Source organism: Dasypus novemcinctus, chromosome 25 (assembly GCF_030445035.2).
Source record: "Dasypus novemcinctus isolate mDasNov1 chromosome 25, mDasNov1.1.hap2, whole genome shotgun sequence".
Lineage (NCBI taxonomy): Eukaryota > Metazoa > Chordata > Mammalia > Cingulata > Dasypodidae > Dasypus > Dasypus novemcinctus.
In genome coordinates, this window is record NC_080697.1 from 33,808,317 (window position 1) to 33,830,822 (window position 22,506).

At 50.1% G+C, this 22,506-nt stretch overlaps 1 protein-coding gene and 1 long non-coding RNA gene across 2 annotated transcripts in view; one reads left to right on the top strand and one right to left on the bottom strand.

Annotated features, from left to right (window-relative positions):
* KLF11 (KLF transcription factor 11) lies at positions 1 to 11,545 on the bottom strand. The gene is made up of 4 exons (XM_004457213.4): positions 11,382 to 11,545; positions 9,734 to 10,003; positions 7,489 to 8,407; positions 1 to 2,639 (listed from the first exon to the last, which is right to left on the bottom strand). The coding sequence occupies exons 1-4, from the start codon at positions 11,397 to 11,399 to the stop codon at positions 2,359 to 2,361; spliced, it is 1,488 nt and encodes a 495-aa protein (XP_004457270.2). The 5' UTR covers positions 11,400 to 11,545; the 3' UTR covers positions 1 to 2,358.
* LOC111763851 (uncharacterized) overlaps positions 10,522 to 22,506 on the top strand; it is an 18,806-nt gene continuing 6,821 nt past the window's right edge. The window contains exons 1-4 of the long non-coding RNA XR_009183451.2: positions 10,522 to 10,837; positions 15,098 to 15,150; positions 17,939 to 18,116; positions 18,876 to 19,005. This is a non-coding gene — a long non-coding RNA (uncharacterized lncRNA). The remainder of the gene's footprint in view (positions 10,838 to 15,097; positions 15,151 to 17,938; positions 18,117 to 18,875; positions 19,006 to 22,506) is intronic.

The window sequence follows — 22,506 nt, forward strand, 5'->3', positions numbered from 1 at the left end:
CAGTTTGCAAATCAAAAAGTTTTATATGACTCAGAGAAAAAAGTTACACTACACATACTCATTTAAATAATAAGTCAGAGTCTGTTACATAAAACATAATTATGAAACATTTTCAATTTTATTCTTGAAACTCCTTAAAAGGCTCAAAAAAAAAAAAAATCAAGCAAAATTGCTCAGGCAATAAAGTGCACAGGGGAAGCCTGCCTCACCGCATCCTCCCTAATATCAGCAACGTCAGAGGGGGGAAGCCACAAACAGCAAGGGTTTTGGGTTTCAGGATAACAATTTTTCAGATGGGAACTGTTTCAAGGTTATGGCCTTTCAGTGAACAAGCAGGCAAAAAGGTGTTTATATAAATTCTTTCTAAATCAAAGCTAGAAATGGAAGTGAAAATTAAAACCACTTTTAACATATCTGTTCTTTAGAACCAACATTGCTTGGAGAATAAAGTTCTATGGGAGAAGCAACCAAATACTCAAAGACCTTTTATTATCCACCAGGGCACTATCAGGACGAAATTATTTTGCATGTCATAATTAGGAAAACTATCCAAATTTGATGCCATAAACATCAAAAATGTTTATGCTGATTAACAAGATATGAATAGGAAAGAGATTGAGTTGATGGAGAAAAACATGAAATATTATATACATTTAATTGTGGTTCTCTTTCGACTGTATTGTGTGTCATGACAAGCAAAAACATTCAACTATGGAGCATTCAAAAACGTGAAACACTCATAAAAATAGAGACAGCACTTACATACATATGTCAAATAGTATTTGATAATAAAGCTCAACATAATGACTATCAAGGAACACACACCGAATGACCAGGTGAGGGTGGTATCAAAGATGAAAATTCCTGAACACAAAACTCAATTACAGGTAATTATTCAATATTTCACCTTACAATCATTTTAATAAAGGCAAATGTCAGTAACTAAAAGGCAAAGACAAAATCTAAATATATATACAGCACAAAAAAGAAATATTTCCAGGCCAACACAGTAGTGCAACATTCTGTATGTTCCTTCTCATTTATTCTGTTGCCTGGATTTCCAACAATGTTGAACAAAAAACAGTTTCAGTGGCAGACAGGACACAGGAGAAAAGTCATCTGTCTGGGACATGCACTCACACAGGTGAACTGTGGTGCTACAATCTATTTTCTAGGTGGGCTGCAAAAGCTTCTCACTTTTACTTCATTCCAACTAATTTTCTGTTTGAATAAAACAATGTCTGCCAAACAAAATGAATGAAAGGGCAGCTGAGTCATATGACTGCCATTGGGCCAATTAACTTGCATTTCCTATAGTTTTTAATATTTAATAAAGGAATGAGAGCACTGAGGCTGGACAGTTTGCACATGCACTTTGCTTCAGGCAAGCTGTACTTTGGTGAGAAGTTCATTCAACCAATAAAGTTTTACTCTAAGAAATTATTCTACCCACAATATACTATGGATAAGGCCACATCAAAAGAAGTCAATTTACAATGTACAAAGCAGCAGGTTGTTTGAGTGCTTCTCTTATCCTTTTGGCGTTTTAGATACAAACCAAAAAAAACAGACATTAAATATAGACATTCTACAGATCCTTGCTGCTCACTGGGTATCTACTGGGTATTCTAAGTCATCCTCTGGGGTACATCCTTCACAAGTCACACCTTTGACACAGGTGAATAATCCTAATTAACCAAAATTTTAGTTTCTTGGGCTACAGCCTAGAAGGAATGGCTGTCTGGAATTTCCCTTGAAAATGTTACACAGGGAAGCAAACGTCAAAGTTTACTTTCTCCTTTCCTTTAAGAGGTCCTTATTCAACCAGTTCTGATTCTAAAATATTCTTAGGTCTAAAAGGCTGGTTTATAAACTTGTGATTTCTTTTTGGCTGAATAATGCACCAAGTTCACTAAAAGTAGGTCATTATAAAAACTTTGCTACACTGAAAAGCAGGCTGTAAAACCAACTATCTAGAAATTGGTGATCTGAACACCAATAATATAAACATCTTAATAGAAAACAGTATAAAAATTAGTACCCTGTCTCATTTGTACAAAACATGAATAGAAAGGTTGTAAAAATTCAGACTTCGTAAACTTTATTGCCAAAATGTTTATCTGAATGCTGGTGACTTATGCTTACCAATTCCCTTCCATTTCCTTAAAGAAAATCCTGAAACTATAAAAGATATTGAACAGGGTCCCAAGCAAAAAAGAAAAGTTAACAAGCTTTCATCAGAACCAGCTCCCCACTTACCCCTAACCCCCCAATTTATCTGCAGAGGAAACCATCAATATTCTTTTATCCTGAATCAAGGCTTTTTAAAAATCCCCAGATCACTCCCTGGCTGGCCCTTCAGGCAGAGGCTGGCATGGTCTCTAGTGGGCTTCCCGGTTTCTCTGCTGAGGCAATTTTGTTCAGTTTGCCAACCTCTGCCTGCCAGCCAGGGGCCCTCTTGGCAGTCACGTGACGCCGGGCATGCTTCGTCAAGTGGTCGCTGCGCATGAAGCGCCGGTCACACACCGGGCACACAAACTTCTTCTCCCCTGTGTGAGTTCTACGGTGGCGCGAAAGTTCATCTGAACGAGCAAATTTTTTATCACAGCCATCCCAGCTGCAGTTGAAAGGCTTCTCCCCTAAGAGGTGAGAAAATATATATTAAAGAAAAGGTAAATGCTCAATACCTTAATGGATAGTTTAATTCATGTAATTTTCCATTTTGTTCCCCAAAATTTTAGAAGAAAGGAATATCCTATTATTCTGGTGTCAGGTTACTCAAAAGAAAGCCTCCAAAAATGCATGGATTCCTTATGTGATGGTTTAAAGCTGGATGGACCCCGAAAAAGTATTTTCTTTAAAGTTAATTCATTCCGGAGGATTTGGACCCATTTTAAGTAGGAACTTTTAGAGAGTAGGACCTTAAGATATGACCTACCTCCTTCAGGGTGGAGTCCTTTGAGAATGAGAATGAGAATGAGAATGAGAGAGACAGACAGACAGACAGACAGAAGAGAAGGGAAAGGCCAGCAGGCACCGCCATGTGCCTTGTCACAGGACACAGGAGCCCGGCAGCGCTGGCAGGTAGTCTTCAGAGAGAAAGCATCCCCTGATGATGCCCTGATCTGGACATTTTCCTCAGCCTCACATTTGCAGGCTTGTAAAGTATTAATCTCCACTGTTAGAAGCCAACCCTTTCATGGCATCTGCTTTGAGCAGCTTTAGCAAACTAGAATATCCTACCACACCTAAGATGTCTTATAAGACTCAAAATATATCACTATAATCTAATCTTTCATAAGGTGTTTTAAATAAATCTTCAAGCTTAAGGTAGAGATAAGATGTAAAGAAAAACAAAACAAAACAAAACAAAAAACAAAACAAAACAAAACAACATGGGAAGTGAATGTGGCTCAAGCAATTAGCCTCCCAGCTACAATATGAAAGGTCCAGGGTTCGATTCCTGGGGCCTCCTGGTGAAGGTGAGCTGGCCCGCATGGAGCTGGTGCAACAAGATGATGCAACAAAAAGGGGCACAGAGGAGAGATGCAGCAGACTAGGGAGCCGAGGTGGTACAAGAGATTGAGCACCTCTCTCCCATTCCAGAAGGTCCCAGGATCAGTTCCCAGTACCGCCTAAAGACAACAGACACAGAAGAATGCACAGTGAATGGGCACAGAGAGCAGACAACTGGGTAGAGGGACAATAAATCTTTAAAAAAACAAAAACAAAAAAAAACACAGGAATATCCAATGGAAAATGAAAGAAAATGAATATCTGGAAAGCCTGCCAGCAGAAGTTCACCTGGGCCAGGTGCAGCTGGGGCCACAGGTGACCAAGCGGGAAACCCATGCTGAAGAGACTCCGCCAGCTGCTGTTCCCTGTCAGCCTCACCCTGTGGGGCCAGGGCCACCCTGGAGGGTCAGCTCTGGTCCTGAGGGCTTGGCCTTGGGGTCCACGGGAAGAGGCACACAGGGGGGTGCTGGCTGGCAGGGCAGGAAGAGGGACCCACATGCTGTGGCTGCTGGGCAGGGGCTGTACAAGGGCCCAGGCTGACCCCTGCTCCCTGCCCCCCTGGCGCCCACCACGGGCCTCGGCCACTTCCCTGAGAAAGGCTGAGGGCCAGTGGCAGAGGGGAAGTTCTTGAAAGGAACAATTCCTTCCATCTCAGGATGTGCTATATACCCAAAAAACCCCTCCCCAGGACCTGTAAGTCTTCTCCCCGTTTCCTTATCACATTGAAAAGAGATTAATCACAAAAGGAAGAGTTAGCACTCTAAGTCACCTTCCTTTACAAGCTTCAAGGTTTGTAACAGACTGAGAATCTCACCTTGGTCATTCATTAATTCATTTGTTCAAAGTTTCAGAGCACCCAGTAGGGGTCCTGCTGTGCCTCCCTGGAGTTACAGAGGTGAGCAGGGGAGCCAGAGGGAGCACTTCCCTGCCTGTACCCCGAAGCCCTTCACTTTACCGGGCTCTTAACCACCAGATACCCCTTGTGAAATCTTGTGAACTGATCTGTAAGCCCCACGGTGCGCTGTCACGTAACCCACCTTGCCATGGATTTCTGCCTGGTCTAAGTCATCTGTGTTTGTCAGTTAAGCCCCCAGCACACTTTGCCCAGCAGGTGGCTAATACCTGGTTCTCAACGAATGAAGAGTCAAGAGACACCAACTAAATATTTTTTCAGAGTTGAATTAAAAGGAAAACTCAGCACCACAACAGTCTTTTAGGAACTGTTTCAAGAACCGGGGTCTGACACACCATGGCTCTCAAAGGCCCCACACTGGAAGCCTTAGCGCATCCTACCTGCTCCCAGGAAATGGCCCTCACTGGGGATAGCAACCCAGGAGGCCCGGGGGCGAACACAGACAGTCCTTTTAGCGCAGAAGCTATAAAGTGCCCTTTCCAAGGGCAGTGCTTGTTCTCAACATATTAAAGTGTTGCCTTCATCGCTCTACCTTATTCTTAAAAAAAATTTTTTTTAGGTTGGTAGAAACAAATGAAAATGCTCTCATGCAAAGCAAACTAATTCAAAGTTTCTATTTTTTAATGAAAACTCCTATTTTCCTCAAGGGAGCATTTAGTATTTACAAAATGATGCAAGAGGTTTATTCTTCTAACCTTTACACAGTTATTTAAATCAAAGAACTTTGGGAAATATGAAGAAAGTCTGTTTTGATTGCCTTATTTTATGACATTCTGCCAGTACTTCTACCAAGGGAGAGTAACTGAAATCATACTAGACTCTCATTCAATCACCTTCCAAATCTGTAGTCTGCACTTTTACGGGATTTGAAGTTACCTTTGGATGAAAAGCAGTGCTTACTAAGTAATGAACTCGTATGAAAAGAACAAGCAATCCCTCTCCGAAGGACCCACTTCACTTTTATACAGTGGTAACACTCACGTGCAGCTCTAACGACAAGTCGTCATTTACTAGGACCCCAGGAATTTATAATCCAGGTGAGACGAGACAGGTATATAAATAACTGCGAAATAAAGGAGAGTGTGGAGAGAAATTCAACCATCCACGAGGGTCAAAGAAAGGAGACCCTTAAAGGGCTTTAAGCAGTGAAGGGCAGAGGGGTGAGGGTGAAGGCAGAAGTGCTATGGAACTGACAAGAGAAGGTGGAGGGAGGATGTTTCCAAGAGGGCAGAGAGCCAGGTAGTCACAGGCCAGGTGTGGGGGATGGTCCCCAAAGCACAGAGCTTTGTAGTGTGGAGGGACTTGGCAAGCCTGAACTCCAGGCTCTGCTTCACTCTGCAAGCAGGGGCTGCCATGATGAGAGCGTGCTCATTAGAAATCACTCTCTCAAATGCATCTGGAATAAAGCACAAGAGTAACTCCCTCCGCTTCAGCCTTTTCTACAGTGCAGTCCAAAATCTTGTCCCACAGACTCCTAACAGACAGTCCGGTGCAAATGGTGTGCTGCCTTGAAGAGAACGTAAGAAACACACTTCTTTACTGCAGAACTGTAACCTGTTAGGAGCTATGTACATTGAATCTCTAAAAGGTGAATGTAGCAGTCTGATATTATTGATGAATTCCAAAAAGAAATACTGGATTATGTTTATAAACTGGTCTTTCCCTCAGGGCATTTAAGAGAGTTTTGGATTCAGAGATTTTACTTTTACTTGATTAAATAATGATTAAGGCTTTGACTGGGCCACGTCTGTAAGACCTGCCTGCCCTTGGTCCTGCCCTTGGTGGGTAGGGGCTCACAGAGAAACAGCACCACAGAGAAGGGAGATGGGAGTTTTGATCCTGGAACCTGGGAAGCAAGCACACAGAGAAGCAGACAGGTGAGGAAGGAGAGAAGGCTCCATTAAACAAAAGCAGAGGCCTCGGGGAGAGAGATGAGCCATTCACCTGATTTTCTATAGCTGGCCTTGTGAAGAGAGCAGAGCAACTGAGCCCAGAAAGAAAGAGCCCCAGGAAGGGAGGAACCCAGGAAGCCCGAACCCTGGCAGACATCGGCAGACATCTTGCCCCACACGTGGCAACAGACTTTGGTGAGGGAAGTAACTTATGCTTTATGGCCTGGTAACTGTAAGCTTCTACCCTAAATAAACGCCCTTTATAAATACCAACTGACTGCTGGTATTTTGCATCAGTACCCCTTTGGCCAACTAGTACACACACAAAAACAGAACACTAACTCACAGAAGAGGAGGTCCACACAGCCAATCTGAGAACTCTGCCCTTAACCCACAACAGCAGACTCTACCAGGCAGTGCTCAGACCTCCGCTAAACAACACGCTGCTGCCAGTCATGTGTACCTATTAAAATTAATTAAAATTTTAAATCCTGTTCCTTAGTCACATGTAACTAGTGGCTACCTAATGGCCAGCCTCGAGAGACATTTCTATCACGGCAGAAAATTCTATTGGGCAGAGCTGAAAAGATCATAAAGAGACCCCTATGTCATCACAGTTTCATGTGTGACTCCAACTTATGAATTAAAAATGATATACTCTCAGGAAAAAGGAAAATACATTCCTTTAAAATATTCTAGAATTTGAACTCTTCAGTAGTTTGGTGCTGATGTTTTACCCCATGTGACTATACTGTTTCTAAATGCAAAGGAGGGAAGGACTGTCCACTGCAGTGTGAAGAGGACGGGCCAGGCAACCGGGACCAGCCTCAGAGTTCTACATTCTTCCTGCCAGGTGAAGAGCTGGCACCTTCTATGAAAACCTCTGATGGCTGTGCTAGGAACTCCAAGTTGCTATGAGACCGTGAAGCCTTTTCCAAATCAAATTAAAAAAAACCATCTTTTATACTTTCTTTTCTGAATCCAAACTTGGGACTGACGGGGACCAAAAAACCCGGAGACAGCAGATTCCCCACTCCACTCACACCTCACGGTGACAGCCACTGCCCGCGCTTGTCCAGTGGTTCCCGAGTTGCCCCTGCCAGCGCGAGGGAGCCTCCGTTCTCCTGCGCGGTGTTCAGCCAGGCCCCGCCTGCCCCCAGCACTTACCTGTGTGCGTGCGGAGGTGAGCCTTGAGGTGGGAGCTTTTGAAGTAGGTCTTCCGGCAGCCTGGGAAGCTGCAGACGTAGTTCCTCCTGCGGGAAAAGTCCACCTGAGGGGCACAGTTCTGGCTGGAGGTGATGAAGAGTGGCGCGGGGGCGAGGGGCAGCAGCTTGGGGTTCCCAACAGCCACGACACCGGACGGGCAAGGGGCAGGCGGGGGGAGGGTCCCCTGGGGGAAGACCAGCATCACGGCACCCTGAGGCACGGGCGGGCCCATGAACATAGGCTGGGGGGCTGCAGCTGCCTGGGGCAGGAGGGGCTGGGCGGTCCCCGCGGGTGCTGGAGGAGGGGGCTTCACAAAGGCAGGTATCATGCCATTTTGTCCGGTCACAGGGATCATTTGGCAGAGGACAGGGGGACCAGGGACAGGGACAGAAATCAAAGGGGTGGCTTTCCTTGGCAAGTCACTTTCATACTTCTTTGGTGAGGTCTGAACCGCAAGGGGCCACCCTGCCTGCTGGCCTCTGTCGGTGGGGGTCAGGCCACCAGAGCTGTGCAAGCAAGGCTGACAGGACGCCAGGTCGGTGCTGAGGGAACTGTCCGCCTGGGGTGTGTCCTGCACAGCTTCGAGAGGTCCCTGAAGCTGTTCGTCTCCTTCTCGGCTCTGGGCTGTGGGCCACCCCTCCGTGTGGCCGATCACGCTCCTCAGCAGGGTGCTGGAGGGGCTTCCGGGGGCCGGCTCCCGCATCGCAGTCTTCAGTCCAGGCAGCCCACCCTTCCCCGTCCTGCTCAGCGCTGTGGCTGCCACGGCAGCGGGCGGCCGGGCAGCTGTGACCCTGCCTGCCGCAATACCAGGTTCTGGGGGAGGAACAGGTATTCCTGCTGATGGTTCCGTGACGTCCGGACTCTGAGGAGGAGTCATGCACTTTAAAAAAATGACAACAAAAAAAGACTACATGAAATTTTAAATTTTAAAAGGGATCTACTTTGATCATGTTGCCCCCCAATGCCTTGGAAAAGCATCCAGAAGACAATGGTCAATGGGGGAGCAGGTGTAGCTCAGTGGTTAGAGCACTTGCTTCCCATGTACCAGGTCTCAGGTTCAATCCCCGGTACCTCCTAAAAAAAAAACACAGAAGAGACTGCTCTGAGCCTGCATACCACAGCACTCGGGATCTCAAGGGTGCACTTGGCGCTGCTTTCTAGGCTTCTCCCTGATCCATACTTCCCCCGCCCCCAAAGTCACTTAAGAGAACACATCTATTTGCTTTAGTATAAGAAATGTCAGAGCTGTCTATGGGACTCGTGGAGCCACTGAAACGAGCAATTTAAGCTCTGGACTTCAAATGAGAAATATTTATACTTCAAAATGAGAGCTTTTCACAATAATTTTAGATTCTCAAAAAAAAAAAAAAATTCAGTGGTAATCCTTTAACAAATGCATACCCAGTGCCTACCAGATAACTGAAACCTGAGAACCATCCCTTAAAAGGCAATCATTTAATCAGTGGCTCTTCTAAATACCCCTAAGCCTCTCTGCATACCACCCCACCCCTTCCAACAATTTCCACTTATTATCAGCCACTGTGTAGAAGAGCCAGCGCCAAGGACTCAGGGTGCATCCCACAGGCAGCCACAATTCCCTCCTCATCCCTAAGTCTGCTTTCCAAGGGCTCTTCTTCCAGCCCAAGCTAATCAGATCAGAATACTCATTTCTGTTAGCAACCTATGGCTCTCAACTTCTCCAAGCTGAGAAACAATTTCTCTAAGCCATTTCATGGCTGTGGCAAAAGTTAGAAACAGAACAAAACAAAAAACAGTACCCCATGGTACTCAACTCATACAACTAGAAGTCCGCAGCAGAGAGATCAGAACTTCAACCCAACCAACCAAGGCTGTGTGAAGCCACAACGCCGGCTTTCTCCAGCTGCCACCCACCTCCCCTGGCCCAGACAGGATCATCTAGGGGGACTCTAAGCCCCATCCCTAGAATTCCCAGGGATATGAGTCCACTTTACTTCCTCATATATTACAATCTGTTCGTTTTCTCCCATGGATACTTTAGCCCCGTGGCTGGCAAGCTAAGAGCCATCAATGGAGAGAGACCACATTTTCGAGAGAGAAGTTTCATCCCACAGGACCCAGGGCAGATGCTTTATTGTCAGCATCCCAGAGAGTCTTCCCCAGAGTTCAACCGAATTGACTTGAGCCAATTCTATGAAAGGCTTCTCTCCCCCCAGCCTCCTCTTACCAGGGTTGATAAAAAATGGAAGTCCTTGGGAGGCTCGGGTGCAGCTAGTTCCACGTGCACAGTGGCAGTGACGTCCCCAGAGTCGGAGACAGGCGTGAGGGGCCTTGTCTTTAACAGGTCACCTTTCTGGGATCTTTGACCCCAGGAGCTCATGCACACAAGTGCCTCAACGGCCTCCATGTCTGTCTGCTCCCACATGCTACAGGTCGACCGTTCGCTGTCATGCTGCTTCCTCTCCAGGATCAACTCACAGATGTCCATGATGTCAACCTAAAGGCAACACAACGCAACAGCCTCTCAGTCCAGGTGAAACCCAGGGAGGTGTGACCCCTGCAGGCCTGTCGACATGCACATCAGAAGACAGGGTAGGTTTCAGGAACGCACAAGCGACCGTCATATGGAGCAAGCTCTTTTCAAGTAAAAGAGGCTAACGGAACAAGCATGACAACTGTGCTTTTAACCCAGTGTTCTCAAGAGGGCGGGAAGATGACCGGGCAAGGAGTTTCCAGAGAAAACCATGGTTCTTTTTAAAAAAAAAAAAAAAAAAAAAGGTTAAGTTCACGTTTTCCTTCAGTGATTCCTGAGACTTTAATGCCATAGGTGGAAGCTCAAGGGGTCAATGTAATAACTGTCCCTGGGGCACCATCTCATAAGTCTTCTGAACACAGGAGGTCAGAGGAAGGCTCCTCTGAGCTGGCAAGGCCATCAGAACAGCTGCCCTACTGCTGCATTTCTGGAAACCGTCTGGGCCATGCACCCTAACCCTCTAAGCCAGGCGGTGCCACAGCAGGATTTTCAGGTCACTGAACTTCATGGTTACTGAGTCTCCCTTGCCTTCTCACAGGCTGCACCAACACCGAAGTCACTCGCTCAGGCCACAGGGAGAGCAGGTGGCAGAGGACCAATTTTAAGCTCAACTACCACCCAGAAAAGAGGGCTCTTTGCAGCCGGTCCAGATATCTCTTTTTAATCGGGAGACGGGAGGAGGCAAGCGGCTGGCATAAACTCATCTCTTCCCACAGAGAAGTGCGAATGCGCAGGGATACAAACGTCCACTCTCTTCTCCACAGCACGACTTTCTGCCTCCCTCACCCCCGCAAACAGGTAACGAGGGTCCTTAGACAAACGCCCCTGGGCCTGGGCTGCGCCCTGGACCACAAAACACACGCTGGGAAGTCGCAGGTGAGGGACGCCGAGGCCACTACCAGCGGGTCCCCCGCCCAGCCTCCCGGGACCAGGGACGGAAGCAGGGACGCCGGCCCCGACCTCCCACTCGCCCGCGGCCACCCCGCCCCAACTTCCCCGCGGCCTCCAGCAACCACCCTGAGGGGGCCGCCCCCCCCCGGGCCGAGCGTGGGGTGCAGAAGGCCGCGGGCGCCCCCATCTCCCTTCCCCGTCCCCGGACCCGGCGGCCGGGCGTCCCCCACCCAGGGCCCGGTGACGTCATGGGCGCCCCGGCCACGCGCGCCCCCACGGCCGGCGCCAGGCAGCGCGAGACAAAGCTGGGCGGCTCAGGGAGCACGCCCCCCGCCCTGCAGCCCCTCGCCCCGCAGGCCCCCGCAGCCCCGGGCCCACCCAGGCCGCCGCGCCCCGCGCCCCGCGCCCCGGCTCCGACTGCAGGTCCCCGCTTCCCGCCCCGCTCACTCACGGAGCCCGGCGCGTGCATGGTGCCGGCGGTCCAGCTGAACCAACGGCCGCGGGACGTGGGCCCGGCGCAGGGCGGCGGCGCCCCGGCCTCTCCCCGCGGCGAGCTCCAGGCGCCGCCCGCAAAGCCCGGGAGGGGCGGGACACGGGCGGGGGCACGCGCGGGACGGCGCGCGGGATGGCGGGCGCGCGCGGGGCGGGGCGCCGCGGCAAACCCAAATACGCCGCGCCAAACCCAAATACGCCGCGCCCTGCCGGGTTGGCCGCGGGGCGGCCGCCAGCCAATCCGCGCCCGGCCCGTGCGCGCCCGGCCAATGGGCGCCGCGGGGAGCCGCGTGATCGAGGCCTGGCGGCGGCGTGTCGCACCGGCCGGGAGGCGGCACGTGCGAGGGGTGGGGCGAGGGGCGGGGCCCTGGAAAGTAGGGGAAAGGTCCCGGGGGCGGGCGCCGGGGGAAGTCCCCGGCACCGGGCGGGGCGGGGCTGCGCGGGGAGGGGCTGCTCGTTTAAAGGGACCGCTGGCGGCCGCCCCCTGCGCCTTCCAGGTCTCCGGCCAGGAGAGCTCGTCAGGGTGGCGACCCACCTCGGTGCCTCAGGCCCGTTTCCGTTTGTTTGTTTTAATTTTCAGGGATCCACCTTCAGGTCTTAGGAACGCATCCCTGAGCTGGAAAAGGGCTTGAAAGCTGGTTGGCTCTCGGTGACATTCCTGCCTCCGCTCCCTCCTGCCGTGGGTTCTGGAAGAGTGGCGGAAAAAAGGGACCTGGCCCCCGGAGCCCGAGCTTCTAGGCATCACACTGGGCATCTCTGGGCCTCTGTGTGCCTCCTCCTGAAGCGAGGGCAGGGAAGCCAAGATGAATAGTGGCCTGAAACGTGCCTGGTGACAACCCACCCAGTCCTCCCAGGCCTGTGGCAACTTCACTTGCAGGCACTCTGCGTGTGGTTTACCCACTTCCGCAGTTCTTGGAGACCTGGTACAGGCTGTTAATTTTGGTGCCCACTGCTTCCCAGCCCTCTCTCTCCCTGACCCTCCCACTTAGAAGGTGGCCTTCCTTTATTCATCTCTGAGCTCCTTTGAGGGAACTCTGATATGCACTGGCACAGCCCAAGGTGTAGGGGAGGCCATGAGAAATCCTGGTCCCTAAAAGCTCGTAGCGGGTGTAACCAGCAGAAAAGTGGACAGAAGTTCCCCACGCAGCCCTCGAACTGCCCTGGGCCCCAGCTGACAAGCCTGGTCTAGCCAAACGCATGTAAGCAGGCGGAACCATCCCTCCTTTTACTGATAAGGAAACTGAGGCACGGTCCAGGGCTCTTCCCACCACTCGTTGCTGACCGGCCTACTCTGTGTAGTCCTAACAGAGGTAGCTGCTGAAAATAACAGAAAGATGAAAGGAATTAAGCACAGGCCACAGCTCCCTGCCAGGCCTCAGAGATTCTGAAAAGAACACATGATTTCTGGTGGTGAAAAGGGTTGTCTTAGATACAGACGGCAATATCCTGGGTTGCCTGGTCCCCAACGCTAGCCTCCTGACTGGTCTCCCTGCTTCAGCTCCTGTTCCCCATAATCCATTTCCCACCCATCATCCAGAATGATCTTAAACCTTCCCTGCACCTGGGAGAATATCTCCCTACCCACCCCACTGGCCTCATCTGCAATTACTCTCCTTACACCCAGGCTATATGCTCCACTCCTCCCGCCCACCAAGGCCTCCTCCCCTCCTTTGTTGACAAACCCTCTGGTGTCTCCAGGCCCTTGCACTTGATCCACTCTGTGCTTTTTTCTCCCCCAAACACATCCTTCTCGTCTTAACCTGCCATTTCCCCGGAGAGGCCTCCTCCAATCTACCTGTCTAAAGAGGATCTCCAGTAACTCTCTCTCCATTTCATCTTCGCCTTTACTTCCTCCCACCACACTTAGGATCTGAAGTGATCCCATTTCTCTAGTTGTTTGTTTGTCTCCCCACCTGAAGGAGAGCTCCCAAGGACAGGGACCTGGACTGTTCAGTTCACTGGGATCCTCCCCTCCCAGCACCTGCCTCCTTGTAGGCTCACAGTATCTGTTTGTCCTGTGAATATGGATGCAGTCCCTGCTGGCCAGCCACCTTTCGACTTCCGCAGGCACCTCTAACTTGACATACTGCAGGACTGACCTCAATTTCTCCCAAGTCTGGATTTCTTGCCTCAGTGAAGGATGCCACCATATAACCTGACCCTGGATCCAGAAGTCTGCAGGTCACCTTTGACCCTTCACTTTCCCACATCTGCCAATCACGTCCTGCCGTGTTTCCTCCTAAATAGCTCGCAAAGCCTGAACTTATCTCCATTACCCACCCCTTGCTCTGGTCCAAGCCACTGTCCTCTCTCACCTGAATCATTGCACCTGCCTCGGGTGGCCCTGCCTCCAGCCCTATCAACTCCATCTGCCCCTCCCCTCACTGCCAGAATGATCTGGAAGCCGAGATAGGCCTAAAGCCTCATTCAATCCCCTGGACTCCAAACTCCTTAACAAGGAACACACGTGTCCTTGTGCCAAGGCTGTGGCTGGCCCTTCCTGCATCCTTTCTTGCTGTTGCTTAGATCTCTTTCCCTGCTGCCTTCGTGCCCATGCTGTCCTAATGCAGAACCTTGTGCTGGAGTTCTTTCCAGTCCCCAAGCTCATGCTGAACCACTCTTTTCTGCTTTGCAGATGAAACACCCCAAACCTTCTCTGCTTTTACTCGGTAATACTGCCACAGAACTCCCCGGGAAGCCCTTCCTGACTCCCCCAAATAGAAGGACGGCTCAACAGAAGCCAATGTGCATTGGTTTTGGAGTCAGACCTGGATCTAAATCGTAGCTCTTGCCAGTGAAAACTTGGCCATGTCATGTGGCCTGCCTGAGTCTCATCCTGTGGACCAGGAGGTGGGAGCTGCTCTCAGAGACCCTGGAGCTCCGTGGAGAGCAGGAATATATGGAGACTTGGATAGCAGGCTGGCTCAAGGCTCTTCAAGAACAAGCCTCCTTTCTTCTCCATATCTAGCCCATGTTCCAGACAGACAAGAGACAGGACTACTTGTGCTGGTCCCTCCTCCCTTCTCCCTCACCTCTACTTATCAAAATCCCATCCGCTCTCCAAGGCCCATCACCACCAGCTTCTGCACCCAGCCTTTCTTGATCCCCCACCCCTTGCCCCACAGCAGGCCGTGGTTGCTGACAAACCCTAGTTTCTGGCCCTACCTGCAGTCAGATGACTAGCAAATGGCTGTCAGCTAAAGATGGTCCAAGCCATTCATTCACTTGGAAGCACCACCGATGGCCTTGCCTGCACCAGGCCTCACAGACTCTAGGGTCTCGCGGGCAGCCTGGCTGTGGACACAGTCACTCCTCTATAAAGCAGAGAACAGTCCTCTGGACAAGAAGGCAATCCCTTGCTCTTGTATTCTTCCAGAAAGAGTCCATGTACATTCAAACTTTTGCCCATCATTGTTAGTATTCCATACACATTCTCCCCAACCTTGCTTGACAACGTTGTCAGATATCTTAGAGATTCTTTGTCATGGTTAAATGATCTTCCATTCTACGCACGTGGCATCATGTATCTGAGCATCCCTACTGATAGATAGTAGGTTCTTCCAGTTGGCCAGGGATATCCAGCATCATGTGTCCACACACGACGATAAACTGCTGGATCAGTTCTTAGGTTTAGGATTGCTGGGTCAATGGTCTTTGTATTTTTGTCTTTTTTAGGGTTTTGGTCAATCTTATTGAAAGATCACATAGATGTAGAGAAGTGTGAACGTGTAAGTATACAACTCAATGAGTTTTTGCAAGGTAAACACACTTATGCAAGATCAGGAAACTGAATAATAGAAGTTCCGGAAGTCCCCTCAGTTTCCTTCCTAGAGTAACTCTTACGTGATGTGGAATACTTGGATTTGGTTTTGCACTTACAGAGACTGTTCTAAAGAGAATGCTGCAGAATGTTCCCTCTTGTGTCTGGCTTCTTTCACTCAACGTGGTATTGTCTGTGGTTGGAGTTGGTTTATTCTCCTTGCTGTGAATAGCCCACCATGCGTTTATCCTTTCTTTCTGCTGAGGACATCAGGAGTGTTTCAATCTGGGGCTGTTAGGGCTAAAACTACTATGAAAATGCTGATTCATGGGGATGTGCATTTTTAATTTAGCAATGTCAAATTGCCCTCCCCACCCCCCAAGATGCATTTACCCCACCAACCATGGACTGAAACACCAGGTCCCCTCTCCCTCATTAATGCTGGGCCCATTCAGATGTTCACTTTACCAAGCTATGTGGGAAAAACCGAGAACCCTTAATATTATTTTGTATTTCTCTGATGGAGTTCTGCTGAGAATTTTCCGTATATTTCAAAGCCATTTTGATTTCTTTTTCTGTGTATGTTAGAAGGGATATTCCAGGCTCATACAGAATTGTGAGCACATTTATATGCTGAAGGGAAGGAGCCAGTGGAGGCCAAGTAATGATGCGAGAGAGAGAGGGAGGGATGGGGCTGGTGGGTGGCATGAGGCTGGGGAGGTCCGGTAGGCTTGGGGTAGCACACAACAGAGGAGCCAGGCCTGTGTGAACCTGGTTCATCTGAGAAGGGGTGGAAAGAACAGAAGGTGGATGGAGATGCAGGAAGATTGAGAGAGAGGCGAGAAGGTCTGGGTGCACAGGTAGGGCCATCTTCTCGGGGATGTGGCAAGACGAGCCATCTGCTGTGGGGAGTGGTCCCAGTGAGATGGAGATGGGTGAGATGAGAAAGATTTGGAGCAGACTGAGAGAAAAGCATGCTCATCCAGGGAGGATGAATAGGATTGACTGTCCACCACACCGAAAACCCAGTTAGAATATTCTAGTGACCTGGGTCAAAGAATCGGGCTCTTGTCCTAGCCCAGGAGTTTAAGTGTGGGGTATGCCTGGGAAGATCCCTTTCTCCTCTTTGAACCTCAGTTTCCTGGTCTGCAAAATGGAGTTGGATTAGTTCTGTAATTTTAATCCACCTGAACTATGATTGCATTAGCATTCATTGTTTTATTATGAAGGAGAAAAATAAGGTCAAAGAATGGATGATTTTTTCATGTAGTTAAATACAATTTAAGGGCTATCATTGATTCTGAGCTAATATTCTTCCTGATTTTTTTCTTGTTAAAATATCCTGTCTTCTATGAAGGGACAGTGGCAAGTTTGTTCTAAAGTTTTGTGGTCAATGAAATCCCCAGATCTGGGAATCTCTGGACTAGATGTTTGCAGAGGTCCCTTCCAACAAGCCACCATGCTACCAGGCTGGTCTCCTTTCCACACTAAACTTGGTGGAGCTGTCCTCAGGACTGTTGACACAGACTCCCCTTGTTCTGGGCCCGGCAATTGATTTGACCCAGAGACTTCAGATGACTGAGGACCCACAGGAAGCCACACTCCTTCCTCTTACCATGACCCCATCCTAACACCCCAGCACTCCCCCACCCCGGGCAGGAGTCTGGCTGGCCCAGGCATCAGCTGCTCTAGCGTATTTCAGCCTTTAGCCAGAGCCCGGCTGTGGCGCTGACCAGTGACAAAGCAGTGGCCAGAGGCCACCCTCCCCAGTCCCCACCGTCTGGCAGGCTGGGCCGGAGGGCCAGGAAGAGCTGCCCGCCACGGTCTGAGCCCAGCCCATTCTTCTTGCCTTTTTCTTTCTTGGCGTTTGATCTTATTAGGCTGGAAGCAAGCACCAGAACATGGTGTTACCCGCCGAGCGCTGGGTACAGGCTGGCTGATAACGACTGAATAAATGATTCATTTGGATGAATGACTCGTGGACCCACCAGTTCCCCGGCCTGCTTAGCAGTGGGTCCACCAACCACTTGGAAGTGAGAGTCCTTTATCCCTAACACCCCAGAGCTATAATCGGGGGGACTGGACAGGAGGGAGCTGGGGAGCTTGTAGGGATCATTGAGGCACAGATCACTTAGATCATCCTCTTCGTTTTGGGGAAATCGAGGCCTAGCGAGTTCACACAGAGCCACTCGCTTAAGAGAGAGAAAATATAGTACATTAAGGAGAGAGATTGTCTGGCCGATTGGAGTCTGCAGAGGAAGTTGAGTGCAGCAAACCATTCAACACTCAGGTAGGCCCAGGATTGTGCAAGGTGCTGGCTTTCTTCCCTTTTCATCCTCCCATTTTCAGCCCTCCTTTTTTTTTCTTTGATTATAATCACTTTTGTAGAAACCTATTTGTACATCTAAAGTGTCCAATCAGGGCATTTAGTATAATCACAGAGTTGTGTGTTCATCACTTCAATTGATATTAGAGCATTTTCATTACTCCAAAAAGAGAGGGGAAAAAAACAACAAACAAAACCCCTTAGTAGTCACATGTCAATCTCTGTTTCCTCTCCCTGCCAGGCGTAGCTGCTATCTTTTTCTGTCTCTCTAATTTATTTGTATTTACATCTTGTATAGATGGATTCAAACAGCATGTAGTACTTTTTGTCTCGTTTCTTTCACGTAGCATACTTCCTTTTTTTTTTTTGCCATTGGTGGAAGTTTATTAATATATTACTATACACTGCTGTCCTTGGTTTGCTTTGTCAGCCCCATTTTATGGAAGAAACTGAGACCTAGAGAGGCAAGGCCACTTACCCACCATCACCAGCAAGCCCAGTGCTGCTTTCTTCCAACAGTCTCCTGCTGGAAGCGGGGCTGCCAAGAGCTGCAAGTCAGTGTGGGGCAGAGGAGGCCGTGGCAGCTCGCACTGGACACGCAGGGGATGGTAAGCTTTCTGTCATTCCCGGAGACAGAGTGAGGAATCTGTGCCTCTCTGTATCCTGCGCGGCTGATCACCCCCACCCCCCAACACACCTTCTCCTGAGTCGGGGCATCCCTGCTCTGGGGCTGCTGGGCTCTGCCCTCCTGCTGTGTCTCAGGGCTGGGGCACAACCTCTCTGTGTCTTCAAACCTTCCACGAGAGAGAACCATGTTGTGTCTGTGGCTCAGGCACCCAGGCTCAGGACAGACAGCCCATGTGACACCCAACCTGCCACTTTTGCAAAAGGAAAGTCCCAGAATGGGACTGTGGGCCTCGTGGTCCCCAGGGACCCCTCTGAGGGATGGAACTTGGCTTGGCAGGGCCTGTGCAGGGCAGCCTAGGGTACGGGGAAGGGGGAGTACAACCGCGTACCAGGCATTGGCTCCGAACTTGACCCATCCCTGCCCTTGAGGTGCTCACCATTTAGCAGGGGAGCCTGAATGTCCTGTCCCAAAGGCCATGGTGGAGGTACGAGTGCTGGGGGAGTGGAGCAGGTGACTCCTGCCTGTGGGACTGGGGGAGGGCTGGGCAGGCTTCCCAGAGCAGGTGCCATTTGAGCTGAGTGTCAAGGGCTTGGCAGCAGTTAGCTGTCCCGGAAATAAGCCCAGCAAGAGACACACGAGATTATCCCGTCCTGTGGCTGTCAACCGGGAAGGCGTGTCAAAACCCCGACTGCTTCTGATTTAGGAGCTCTTGGGCCTGAGAATCTGCATTTCTAACAAGTTCCTAGATAGTGTCGATGCTGCCAGTCCAGGGTCCCTGCAGTGAGAACCGCTGAGTAGTACAATTCCTCGACTCGTACCAAGAGAAACCGAGAGCCAGAGAACAGAAGCAGCTTGTCCACGTCACTCAGGTGAGTGTGAGCAGACAGAGGACCCAAACCCACACCCCTTCCACCACACCCCTATATGCCTTGCGGGGGCTCCCTCCCCATACCACCCTTCACGGGCAGTGTCCAGGACTGCTGTCCTGAGCACTGCCCTAAAAGACAGCCCTGAGAGGCCAGTGTGGCGCTGGGCAAGAGCACAAGCCACCTACTACCCCAGCAGGCATGCGTCCAAGTGTCCCCGCTGTGGCCGGGCGTGCTGCCAGCCTGGCTGCCCCCGTGACCCAGCCCGGCGCGGGCACCAGCCCAGACTTGGCAGTGGGGCCGGCCAGGGCAGAGGCTCAACGGCCAGGGAGACACATCTCATCAGGGGTGACTCTTGGTCCCTGCAGGGGCCGAGCGGAGTCCCCGGTGATGCCTGCTCCTCATGCCCGCTTTCCGAGGGGTGCCAGGCTGAGTGGTCCCTGGTGCTTACCGGGTCTCTGTCTGCTCAGGCTGGCTAGGTGTTTGCTTGATGGCTTCCGGGGGCTGCACGACCTTGGGAGGGAAGGCCCCCAACCAGCCAGCCTCCTGACTCCACATGAAAGTGGATTTTAGCCACGTGGGGGAATGGCTCGGTCCACGGCAGGCCTGCCCCCAGCTCAAGCTGAGGCCACGGAACCAGAGGATGCCCCCAGCTTGGCACTGGGGACAGGGGACGCCTCGTCACAGGCTCTTCATTCCGGGCTCTCCCTTGCTGTGCTCAGGTGAGGGCAGCCATGGGTCTCCGGCCTTTCCTCCAGGGCCCCCTGCCCAGAAGCCAATGGCTCTCCCCACCCCCAGGCAGTGGGTGAGCCCTCCTGGGATTCCCACTTGGGCCTCTTCAACTGCTCTGTCACATTCATTATCGTTCCCACCCTGTCTTCCCCCTAAACTGGGAGCTCCAATTCCAAAGAACATGAAGTCCTGCCACAGAGGAGACCTGGAGTCAACTATTGCTGACACCAAGATTTCGGCCAACCTTTCTGGGCTTCGAAATGTGCGTCATGCCTGCATTCGCCCACAGCCCCTCCTTGGGGACCTTCCCGGGCTCGGTGTCCTCATGGGTGCGCCTGGGTTCCTGGCCACGCGGGCAGCTGACGGAGGTGTGGCTGCTCTGTCTGCGGTTCTCACGGCTCACGTTCTGGGGCTGGTTCTCACTCCTTTCGGTATCACGACCTGTCCTGTTCCCCGTTCACCAGTGAGTGCGGGAAACTGAAGAGGTGGGAGCCCTCCCTGCACAACTTTTCAGCAGCCAGCTTCTCTTAAAACCCACTGCTCTGCCAGACACCATTTTTGTCCTCAGAGTTACCTGTGTGACCTTGGGCAAGTGGCTTAACCTCTCTAAGCCCTAGTTTCCTCATCTGTAAAATAACAGGGGTAAAATATCTACTTACAAGAACATCGTGAAGATTAAATGAGATAGTACTCATATAAGTCCATGGCCCAGGTATCTGCCACAGGATAACTACTCAATAAAAGATCACTAAAACACTTTACTGAGATAAGGAAGCTCACAAGGCAAGAGATGATTCTGGTGCAGCTGGATAAGTGCAATGAGAGAGAAAAGCATGGGGGGTGGGGGGTGTGAGCTGACTCAGTCACTTAGCTAACTGAAAGGGAGGAGGGCCCAGAAAGCTTTTTAAAAAGAGAGATCATTAAGATGCATTGTAAATAAATAAAGCGGGAAGAAGGGACAATTCTCCCTTACAGAGGAATTCCAGATGAGATAGATAGATGATAAATAGAGATAGAGATGGATGATAGATGATGATGGATGGAAAGATAGACAGACACCCCTCAAACAGGTGGATCGTAATTCTTCTTCCCTTGAGAATGGGCTGGCATAATGTAGATGAGGGCCTCCAAAGACTTAGAGGGATTGGAAGGTTAGAATGGATTTATTATGTCAGTCCTGCTCACCCACTCCAGGAATGTCCAGAGACAACAACTAGTCTATCTTCCCTGTAGGTCAGATATTACTGTGGGAACTGCTGCCCCTGAACTTGGATCCTTAAACACAATGGGGATGATTAGATCCCACATTGGCAGAAGTGGCAGCACGAAAACAAGGTGGGTGTGGCTACCACAATGAACAGCAGACTCACAGCAGTAATTAGAATAGTCTGACTCACAGAGGCCCATGACACTGGCTAGTTGATCGTGGGGTGCCTAGAAGTAAAATACATGGGTAGTAAATTCTTACTTGATCTGTACAAGCAGAGTTCTAGGTCAAGTGAACAAAAGTCTACCTTGAATTACAGAAAGAGTCAAGGTCCCCTCAATCAATTCCCAGACTTGAGACAGTTTACAAGCCCAGACCCCTTGAACAAGGGGAAGGCTGGGTCCCTTTGGGGAAAGAAGCTGGCTACACTTCTATGGTGGTTTGAAGGTGTGTGTACCCAGAAAAACATGTTCTTAGATTTAATCCATTCCTGTGGTATAAACCCATTGTAAGTAGGACCTTTTGATGAGGCTATTTCAGTTAAGGTATTAGCCACTTCATTCAGGATGGGACTTAATCCCATCACAGGAATAAATACAGAGACAGAAAGCCATGGAAGCAAGAGGCTGATAGCAACAAAACCTGGAAGCAAAGGGAGAGACCAGCAGATGCCACCATGTGCCTGGCCTTGTGGCAGAAGAGCCAAGGATTGCTGGCAGCTAGTCTTCAGGACAAAAGCATCGCCTTGATGATGCCTTGATTTGGACATTTTTTTCTTGGCCTCAAAAATGTAAGCTAATAAATTCCCATTATTTAAGTCAACCCATTTCACAGTCTCTGCTCTAAGTGGCCTAGGAAACTGAAACAACTACCACTAATTTATTCTATTAATCTTCACAGCCTTTCCCAAAGGGACCTGTGGCCTTTTACCAAGGTGCCTGTGCACTGGGAGAAAGGAAATGATTAGATATCTAGGGGATTATTAGACAGTGTTTAGAAGCGACATTAATTCCAGGAGACCCAGAATGTCACTATGGTCCAACATAGGGGCTTATGGAGGTCAGGTGATTAAAGGAATTTTAGCTTAGGTCCATCTCACAGTGGACCTGGTGGGCCCTTGTACCCACTCTGTGGTCACCTCCCATTTCCAGAATGCATAACTGGAATAGAAATAGTAACTGGCAGAATGCCCAGAAAGGTTCCCTGACTTGTGGAGTGAGGGCTGTTATGGTAGGAAAGGCCAAGTGAAAGCCACTAGAACTGCCCTTCCCTAGCAAAATAGTAAATCAAAAGCAATACTGAACTCCTGGAGGGATTGCAGAGATCAGTGCCACCATCCAGAACCTGCAGGATGCAGGGTGGTGGATCCCACCACATCTCCTTTCAGCTCTCCTATTTGGTCTGGACCTTGGAGGCTGACAGTGGATTATAGTAAAGGTAGCCAGGTGATTCCAATGGCAGCTGCTGTTCTAGATGTGGTATCGTTGCTTGAGCAAATTGAGGGATCCCCTGGTACCTGGTGTGCAGCTCTTGATGTGGCAGATGCTGCTTTCTTGATTCCTGCT

Excerpts from the sequence above, each read along its gene's own strand:
- KLF11 (XM_004457213.4), bottom strand. Across the intron at positions 8,408-9,733 it reads TCCATTTTTTATCAACCCTG|TGCATGACTCCTCCTCAGAG; the intron begins GTAAGAGGAGGC and ends ATTTTTTTAAAG. Across the intron at positions 2,640-7,488 it reads TCACCTCCGCACGCACACAG|GGGAGAAGCCTTTCAACTGC; the intron begins GTAAGTGCTGGG and ends CTCACCTCTTAG.